The following is a 10,000-nucleotide window of genomic DNA, read 5'->3' as shown; positions in this document are numbered from 1 at the left end:
CTTCTTTCGATTCCTCTTGGCAGCTTCGTTGGCATTGGGCTGAGGGATGACATAACCGCTTGCCATGTCTATCTCAAGCATGGCTGCGTGACTGGTGCTTGACACGTCCTCTGCCACCCATCTGTGGTTGCCATTCGGGATTCATATTCATTTTTTTGTATATTGCATTATTATCACTGTTATTGTTATTGTTATAATTGTATTATTTGTTGTGATGATGGTGATGGCGATGATGGTGGTGGTGATGATGATGATGATGATGATGTTGATAATAATGATGATGATGATGAAGAACAAGAAGATGAAGATGATGAAGAAGAAGAAGATGATGGTGATGAAGAAGGAGATGAAGAAGAAGATAAAGATGAAGATGATGTTAATGATGAAGAGGAAGAAAAAGATGGTGATGAGTTTTCTGATTATCATTACCATTCACTATCCTCGACCCACACGACCCACCCGTTCCACCCACCTCGCACACGCCGTCGTTGTGATCAAAGTCTTGTTCCTGAAGTTGGGATATGCCTCTGTGACCCTCAGCTCGAAGTACTTCCTTGCGGGTCGTTTCAGGTACTGTTCCAGGTCAACGCCCCAGCTGACCTCCAGTTGGGCCACCGCCTGACCTGCCCCTTCGGCCACTAGGTTGACGTGACCCCATGGGCGCGCGATCTGGGGTCAAGGTGGAGGTGGGAGGTTAGTTGGAGGTGAGGGGTAAGGGGAGGGGAGGGGTGGGGTGGTGGGAGGTTAGTTGGAGGTGAGGGGTAAGGGGAGGGGAGGGGTGGGGTGGTGTGTGTGTGTGTGTGTGTGTGTGTTTGTGGTGTGTGTGTGTGCGCGTGTGTATGTATATGTCCATCTACTCTAGTCCTTCCGGAACCCATGCGGATCCGTGTGTATCTCTGCCCCTAACCACACACATTCATACCCATTACAAAACTGAACCCACGTAAAATATGCGATATAGGCCTACATTTAATCGCTGATAATCATCGCCTGTAAAACCTGTCCCATGTGCCAGCATCTAAAAATACTTAAGTGTATGCTCATTTACTTCCGTTTTCTATGATCTTCCCCCAGCCTACCATTCTCTAATTCTCCCCCCCCTCGATCTCATACCCGCGTGAAGTCATAGACCCTATCACCCAAAGCTGCCCAGAACTCCAAAGTGACGAGACCTTACATAAATAAACCTTGCCCGAACCCACCCAAAAGCCGCGCCCACTCACCGGAACACTCCTCATGAGCGACAAGGCTTCCTTCCCGATGGAAATGTTCGTCTTGAGGTCGGGGAAGGACGTGGCGGTCATTTTGACGCGAAGGGCGGTGACGTCCCTCAGCCGCGCTCTGTAGCTGTACTCTGCCAGCGACCGCAGAGCCACCACTGTATCCTGGATAATGGTGGAGACGAGAAGAAAAAAGGGGTTGAATCTTCAGTAACTAGAATCTTTAACTTTTTTCTGTTATGCGACTGGCGACGAGATTACTGGAATCTTTATTCTCATTTTATTGTGATATCTTATGCTGTCTACGGTTTTGATTTTAAAATGGTAGATAGCTAAGTATGTCAACGGAGGTAAAAGGAGGAGGAGGAGAAGAAGATAATGAAGAACATGGTGATGATAATGAGAAGGAGTTGGAGAAGAAGAATAAAGAAAAGAAGAAGAAAAAGAAGGAGGAAGAAGAGAAGAAGGAGGAGGAGAACATGATGAAAAATGAGAAGAAAACCCTGAAGTGCGCTACCACAGAAGAGCTGAAGGCTCGATTCCAGTCCCTGACGGAGGTGAGCCACTCGACGATGGCCTCCTGGCGCTCCGTGACGCCCTCTCGCATGAGGAACACCATGAGGGCGTAGCTAGTGGCCTCCACGGCGTAGGAGTCCCATTCCTGCGGTTCCTTCGGCAGGAGGAAGGAGTGCTGACTGTCCTCTGCTCGTCTGACGTTGCTCTCGATGGCCTTCTTCGACCAGTGGATCTTCCCGTCTGGGGGCGTGAGGGGGACAGGTGGGTGGGCTGTGGTATGCTTGTGTTGGTTATTGGTACATATTCTAGTTAGGTACAGTCTAGTACGAATGTTGTGTAGCGTGAATCATGCAAGTGTGTACTTTATTTTTCATTTTTGGTGGGATTTTTTTTTCTACTGACCAAGTCTCCTTGTTACCTTTATCTTACAGTTTTTAGCTTTACTTAACATTGTCTTGTCTTTGTAATTCTAAACCATGGTTTTCATTACCTATTCCTCCTACTCTAGATTACGATATTACATTCAACATACTTATTCTCTATGAGTGTCATTATCTACAGTAACACCTGTTTTGCATTATTACAGCCTTCAAAAATCTCCTGTTCACCTTTTCCTTTATGTAGCATTAGCACAATCTTAAGACAAATCCTCTTTTCAACTGCCCTGTGTTCTAATCCTTCTCCTCCTCCTACTCCTTTGCATCCTCCTCCTACTCCTACCCCTCCTCCTTTTCCTACTCCTCCTACTCCTTCCCTTCCTTCTCCTTCTCCTCCTCTTACTCCTTCTTCTATTACCTGCAACTCTGGCTTGCCTCTCCAGCATCTTCGCAGCGACCTCCTTACTCGGGCTATTGACGAGTGCGAGGGCGTAGGCGGTGATGGCCAACTCATACGGCTCCCACAGGCTTTGCAAACTCTGCTCCAGGAATCTAAGGACGTTCGGAGAGTGATTACAGGAGATTCAAATACTTCATTTATTTATCTATTTTGAGAGAGAGAGAGAGAGAGAGAGAGAGAGAGAGAGAGAGAGAGAGAAAGAGAGAAAGAGAGAAAGAGAGAAAGAGAGAGAGAGAGAGAGAGAGAGAGAGAGAGAGAGAGAGAGAGAGAGAGAGAGAGAGAGAGAGAGAGAGAGAGAGAGAGGGAGTGAGTGATTATTAAAACCGGGGATAAGTTTGGGTTATTTTGGTAAGTGCGGTCTGAGGAGTTTAAAAGGCTTCAAAATAATATATCATATTAATTTAGGTGAGATCATAGGGAACTATAATGTAAAAATATAGGTATTAACAGTTTGGGAAAGTAACTGAATTGGCGATATAATTCTTCTGTCATACGCGACACGAGATTACATTAGGGGCAAGGTAATGGGAAAAAAATTAGATGAAGAGAAGTGAAATGTACATCAAAAATACTCATTTTTTTCTACTGCTATCAATATCGATGTTGTTATTAGTATAATATTAGTGATTGTTACAATATTAACCAATTACAGTAATAAAAAGAAAAAAACAGAAAAGGGTAAACAGGTGAGATAGGAAGGATTATTAATTAACCCTTTGGTAAATAAAACACTAGGAATTTATGCTAGTTAATGCACAAATCTGCTCACTGGACAGAAAATCGACCTTACTTCTTTCCCTCACAAAAGACGGACCTCTCTCTCTCGTCCTGCCTTATCTCAGTACCTTTCCCTCACAAAAAACGGATTTAATCTCTCTCATCTCGCCTTTACGTCTCTTATCTACAGAAAATGGACCTTATCTCTCTCGTCTTGCCCTTACCCCTACCTTTACTTCACTACCTTTCTCTCACAGAAAACTGACCTCTCTCTCGTCTCGCTTTTATCTCTCCTCTTATCTACAGAAAATGGACCTTTTCTTTCCTCTTATCTACAGAAAACGGACCTTTTCTTTTCTCTTATCTACAGAAAACGGACCTTTTCTCTCCTCTTATCTACAGAAAACGGCCCTTATCTCTCGTCTCACCCTTACCACTACCTTTATCTCAGTACCTTTCCCTCACAGAAAACAGACCTTTATCTCTACCTTTTTTTTAGTACCTTTCTCTCACTCTCTCGTCTTGCCCTTACCCTTACCTTTACTTCACTACCTTTCCCTCTCTCGCCTCGCCTATATCCCTCCTCCTACCAACGTACCTGATGGCCTTTCCCCTTGCAGTGAAGGCCCAAGCGCGTATACCTTTCCCTCACAGAAAACAAACTTTTATCTCTCTCTCGTCTCGCCCTTCCCCCTACCTTTACTTCAATACCTTTCCCTCACAGAAAACCGACTTTATCTCTCTCGTCTCGCCCTTCCCCCTACCTTTATTTCAGTACCTTTCCCTAAAAAAAAACGGACCTCTCTCTCGTCTCGCTTTTATCTCTCCTCTTATCCACAGAAAACGTACCTTTTCTTTCCTCTTATCTACAGAAAACGGACCTTTTCTCTCGTCTCACCCTTACCACTACCTTTATCTCAGTACCTTTCCCTCACAGAAAACAGACCTTTATCTCTACCTTTTTTTAAGTACCTTTCTCTCACTCTCTCGTCTTGCCCTTACCCCTACCTTTACTTCAGTACCTTTGCCTCACTCTCACGTCTCGCCCATCCCCCTACCTTTATTACAGTACCTTTGCCTCACAGAAGACTCTCGTCTCTCCTTTACCTCTCCTCCCACCACGTACCTGATGGCCTTCCCCCTTGCAGTGAAGGCCCTGGCGCGTATACCTTTCTCTCACAGAAAACAGACTTTTATCTCTCTCTCTCGTCTCGCCCTTCCCCCTACCTTTACTTCAATACCTTTCCCTCACAGAAAATGGACTTTATCTCTCTCGTCTCGCTTTTATCTCTCCTCTTATCTACAAAAAACAAACCTTATCTCACTCGTCTCACCCTTACCCCTACCTTTACTTCACTACCTTTCCCTCTCTCGTCTCTCCTTTACCTCTCCTCCTACCAACGCACCTGATGGCCCTCCCCCTTGCAGTGACGGCCCTGGCGCGTATAACCGAGTCCAGAGACGGTGAAGCCTCGTATAACACAGTCGTTACTAAGGCGGTCAAAGGCAAGGAGGATTTCGCATCATTCGCCCACGTTTTTCCCTAAAACAAAATGAAAGGGGATGAATGAATGATAGATAAATGAGTGAATGAAGAGATGAATAATGAGTGAATGAAAAGGTGAATGATGAATGCATGAACAGATTAATAATAAATGAGTAAATAAGTTAATGAATGAACGAATGAGTGAATAATGGATAAATGAATAAAGCGATGAATAATAGATAAATTAATGAATGAATAAGTGAATAATGAATGAATGAATGAAATGAGTAACAAATGAGTAAAGGATAAATAGACGAATGAATGAATAAATAATAAGTGAATGAATGAACGAATGGGTGAATAATAAAGGAATGAATGTATAAATGAATATATGAATGAATAACAAATGAGTAAATAAGTGATATATAGACGAATGAATAGATATATAATAAGTGACTGAATGAACGAATGAATACTGGAAAAAAAAGGATGGCGTAGAATTAATAGTCATCGAAAAAAACGTAATAATTATAACAAATAAATGTGCAAGACATCATATAACACTATGATAAAATGCTGTGATAGTTATGGAAGGAAAGTTATGAATAAAAATAAGTTTGTTTGTTGTCATTTATTGTTCGTCTTTGTGAATTCTTCTGGACTTTATATACGGCATCTCTTATCTCTGTTATTAAGGTAATTATGTTTTAATCCATTAGATACTTTGGAATGTCTCTCGAGGTTTGATAACGAGGCATAAGTGTTGTGGTAAGGTCTTATTGAATAATTCATTTACATAGGTACTTTCTATTATTATCATTCAAATCGTCAAGATCATTATGTATATTATTCTCATGATTATTTTCATAATAATAATTATTATCATTTTCATCATCATTATCATTATCGTTTTCATAATCATTATCATCATTTTCAAAATCATTATCATCATTATTTACATTATAATTTTTTCATAACCACGATCATCATCATTTTCATAATCACTATTATTATTTTTTCAAACATTTTTAATATCATTAATAATCAATATCACCATCATCAAATCGTAACATAATCGATAAAAAAACAAACAAAGAAACAAACCACAAACTACGAAAAAATACACACCTGAGAAGACATTTTATGATCCAGCGTCACATTGGCAAAAGGTTCTTTGAAACTCCCGTCTTCTAACTGGTGTTCGAGGATGAATGCAACTGCAGTGTTGATCAGCCTCGGTTCTATATACACTAAGTTCTCCCAGTCTTCTAGTTGCGCCGGAAGTAATACGCTCAGAACCCATGTAGTCATCCTGGAAATAAGTTTTTGAATTATGATGTGCTCGGAACCCACGTAAGTTGTCTTAGAGAAAGTTTCGAAATGTTTTATGCTCGGAACCCACTTCAGTTATCCTTGGAAAGGTTTCGAAATATATTACGCTCAGAAAAAGTTTCGAAATGTTTTATGCTCGGAACCCATGTGGTCATCCTGGAAAAAAGTTTTCGAATTATGTTATGCTCGGAACCCACGTAAGTTGTCTTGGAAAAAGTTTGGAAACGTTTTATGTTCAGATCCCATGTGTTATCTTAGAAAAGGTTTTGAAATGTTTTATGCTCGGAACCCACGTAAGTTGTCATGGAAAAAGTTTGGAAACGTTTTATGTTCAGATCCCATGTGTTATCTTAGAAAAGGTTTTGAAATGTTTTATGCTCGGAACCCACGTAAGTTGTCTTGGAAAAAGTTTGGAAACGTTTTATGTTCAGATCCCATGTGTTATCTTAGAAAAGGTTTTGAAATGTTTTATGCTCGGAACCCACGTAAGTTGTCTTGGAAAAAGTTTGGAAACGTTTTATGTTCAGATCCCATGTGTTATCTTAGAAAAGGTTTTGAAATGTTTTATGCTCGGAACCCACGTAAGTTGTCTTGGAAAAAGTTTGGAAACGTTTTATGTTCAGATCCCATGTGTTATCTTAGAAAAGGTTTTGAAATGTTTTATGCTCGGAACCCACGTAAGTTGTCTTGGAAAAAGTTTTGAAATGTTTTATGCTCGGAACCCACTTAAGTTACCCTGGAAAAAGTTTGGAAATGTTTTATGCTCGGAGCCCACGTAAGTCATCATGGAAAAGGTTTTGAAATGTCTTATGCTCGGAATCCACGTGTCATTTTGGAAAAGGATTTTAAATGTTTTATGCTCGGAATCCACGTAAGTTATATTGGAAAAAGTTTCGAAATGTTTTATGATCAGAATGCTTGTAGTCATCCTGGAAAAAAATCGAATTATATTATGCTCGGAACCTACGTTCCACAGGGCAGTTGAAACGTTATCCTAGAAAAGGTTTTGAAATGTTTTATGCTCGGAACCCACGTACGTTATCTTGGAAAAAGTTTCGAAATGTTTAATGCTCAGAACCCACCTGTTATCCTGGAAAATGTTTCGAAATATATTACGCTCGGAACCCATGCACTTATCCTGGAAAAAGTTTTCCATAGATCTACCTATCTGTCTACTTCCTCCCTCCTTCCCTCTCTCCCTTCCGTCTTCCCTCCCTCCTTTCCTTTCTCCCTGCCCTTCTTTCCTTCCTCCCTCCCTCTCTCCCATCCCTTCCCTCCCTCCCCATCCCACCCCCCAAAAAAAAAAAACCCACTCACCACACCGAGGGCTCCGATGCCGACCACATCCCGAAGGCGCCGTCGCTGTACCTCGCGAACAACCCCGCCAGCTGGGAATTCAGGAACTCGAACGCCTCCTTCGCCTTCGTCATGTCCAGCTGGTTCGTGAGGCGGAGGTAGTGGAGCGTCCAGACCGTCGAGCCGAAGTTGAAGGCGAGGCCGTCGGTGTTCTTCAGGATCCGGCCCTGGAAGGCTGTCTTGAAGCTGAGGGTCATGTCCTTGGACGTGGGGCCGAAGACGTCTCCTGCAGGAGGGGTGTTGGAGGGGATCGGGTTGAAGTAAAACGGTGATTATCAGGTTGTGAGGATATGAAAATCAACATAAAATGCCGGATAATTTTTTTATTCTATTTATTTATTTATCTATTTATTTATTTTTGTTCTGAGGGATGGTAATGTAGGAGAAATGGCCTAAGTAAAACACTGAATGGAGTGTTGGAATAAACTGAAATTCAATGTAAGTTGCCTGAATATTCATTTTTCCTTTTTCGTTTTGTTTATATTTTTACTCTTATTAAGAAAGCTGACTTTAAAACGCTATGCAAAGACAACTCACAATAAAATATCTGACTTCCTGTTTTTAATCAATTCTACTTTTATATCTATTTTCTATTTTGTTTTAAATTTGATCTATTTATCTTTTATTTTGTTTTAATTCATTATACTTATTTATTTATCTGTCATTTTCTTACTCGTTTTTAATCAATTTTACTTATCTATTTATTCATTTTTTTTACCTGAAAGTGTCATCCTTGCCTTTGGTGACCCGTAGACATAGCGTCTGAAAATGCTCTTGGAAATCAGAGGACTCTCGTCGACGGGAAGGTCCAGGAATTCGTACACGGTCGCTCGGCTCTTCAGGTCCAGCAGCACGGAGGTGTGTTTCCGGACGGTGGCTCCCTCAGGCTGTAGAAAGGATTCTTTTTTTTAATCAAATAGGACACGTATACATGCTTACACGTACATATATACATACACACACACACACATACAAGATCAGACGCACGCACATGCACACGGACGCACACACACACACACACGAACGCACGGACGCACGCACACACGGACACAGCCGCTCGCACACGCACACACACACAAGAACACACACATTTTAATATGGATTTTTTCATATTAAAAAAATCCAAAATGAATGATCCTCATTTTAATTGGTATACCGTAGAAATTACGTGTTTTACGCAATAGTAATAATATGCAACTATTAAACATCGCACTGCCTAATTTTTCACCTCACTCATAAAATATAAAATACGTTATAATCACCAAATTTTAGATAGAAGAAAGACAAAGTATAAAAAAAGAAAAAAAGAAAGGCAGAACATAGCACCAAAAGACGGAAAGAAAAAAAAGAGAAAGACAGAAACAGTAACAGAAAAAGAAAGAAAGAAAAAAGAAAAAGACATAAGCAAAGAAATTGAGATAGAGAGAGAGCGAAAGACAGACAGAGAGAGAGAGAGAGAAAGAGAGAGAGAGAGAGAGAGAGAGAGAGAGAGAGAGAGAGAGAGAGAGAGAGAGAGAGAGAGAGAGAGAGAGAGAGAGAGAGAGAGAGAGAGAGAGAGAGGGAGAGTTAGATAGATAGATAGAACAACGTGGCGACCTACCTGAACGTTGACAGTGACAGAGCGAGTGTCACTGCCCACCAAAGACAGTGCTTTCACCGTCACTGTCACTTTCCCCGCCTGTGTTAGCACTGCCAGCGGGAACATCACTTGCATCCAGCCACCTCCTTCTACCTTTAGGGGAAGAAAAGCAGAATTGAAAGATATCCAGTGGGAAAGGCTAGATCAGTAGCAACAGGAGGTGGTGTCACGACGTCTGTTTTGATGCTTGTTCAATGAAAATGTAACCATTAAAACCATTATTTTCCATCATTTTTGAAAACTGAAAAGACCAAAATGATCGACCATGTTCACAAAGAACCTGTAACTCTTGTGACGTCATCAAAATAAACCCCCATGTGCTTTTTTTCCCAAAAATAGAATCAGACGTCATGACACCTCGCGTTGCTACTGATCTAGCCTTTCCCGATGCATGTACAGTCGCTGTCAATACTCTTTGTAAAACATGTTTCGAATCCCGTTTCGAACATGGGCTTAAATACCACATTTTTTGCATAGGGTGAGACAGATCCGAAGCTTCGATTCATTAAAAGATATGTATGTCTATATGTATGGCGAGTATGGCAATGAGTGGGCTGGTTCATATGACTTGTGGGTATCATTCATTCTGTCTTTTTTCTCTTTCTTTCTGTTGCTTTCTCTCTCTCTCTATCGCTTTCTCTCTCTCTCTCTATATATAGCTTTCTCTCCCTCCCTCTCTCTCACTTTCTCTCTCTTTCTGTCGCTTTCTCTCTCTCTCTCTCTCTCTCTAAGTTCATATTTGTATTTATCCATTTGCCTATCTATCGATATTTACCCATCTCTACATCCACCTATGTATAAACATCCATTCACCCTCATACCCATCAGCCCCCTCACCAACCCACTCTTTTCCACCCTCCTCTCCCTCTCCCAGCCCTTCCCCCGGTTCTTTTACAC

At 41.4% G+C, this 10,000-nt stretch overlaps 1 protein-coding gene across 1 annotated transcript in view; it reads right to left on the bottom strand.

Annotated features, from left to right (window-relative positions):
• Positions 1–10,000, bottom strand: part of LOC113829465 (CD109 antigen) — a 36,109-nt gene that overhangs the window by 1,760 nt on the left and 24,349 nt on the right. The window contains exons 22-31 of the mRNA XM_070119127.1: positions 9,065–9,196; positions 8,183–8,351; positions 7,426–7,690; positions 5,905–6,088; positions 4,697–4,833; positions 2,532–2,665; positions 1,738–1,976; positions 1,224–1,385; positions 473–669; positions 1–121 (exon numbers count right to left, since the gene is read on the bottom strand). The exon at positions 1–121 is cut by the window's left edge and continues 60 nt beyond it. Of these exons, the coding sequence (XP_069975228.1) occupies positions 1–121; positions 473–669; positions 1,224–1,385; positions 1,738–1,976; positions 2,532–2,665; positions 4,697–4,833; positions 5,905–6,088; positions 7,426–7,690; positions 8,183–8,351; positions 9,065–9,196 (1,740 nt within the window). The remainder of the gene's footprint in view (positions 122–472; positions 670–1,223; positions 1,386–1,737; positions 1,977–2,531; positions 2,666–4,696; positions 4,834–5,904; positions 6,089–7,425; positions 7,691–8,182; positions 8,352–9,064; positions 9,197–10,000) is intronic.

This window comes from Penaeus vannamei, chromosome 43 (assembly GCF_042767895.1).
Source record: "Penaeus vannamei isolate JL-2024 chromosome 43, ASM4276789v1, whole genome shotgun sequence".
In the NCBI taxonomy this organism is placed as follows: Eukaryota; Metazoa; Arthropoda; class Malacostraca; order Decapoda; family Penaeidae; genus Penaeus; species Penaeus vannamei.
The sequence above is the reverse complement of the archived record's forward strand: the minus strand, read 5'-3'. Positions and strand labels throughout refer to the sequence as shown.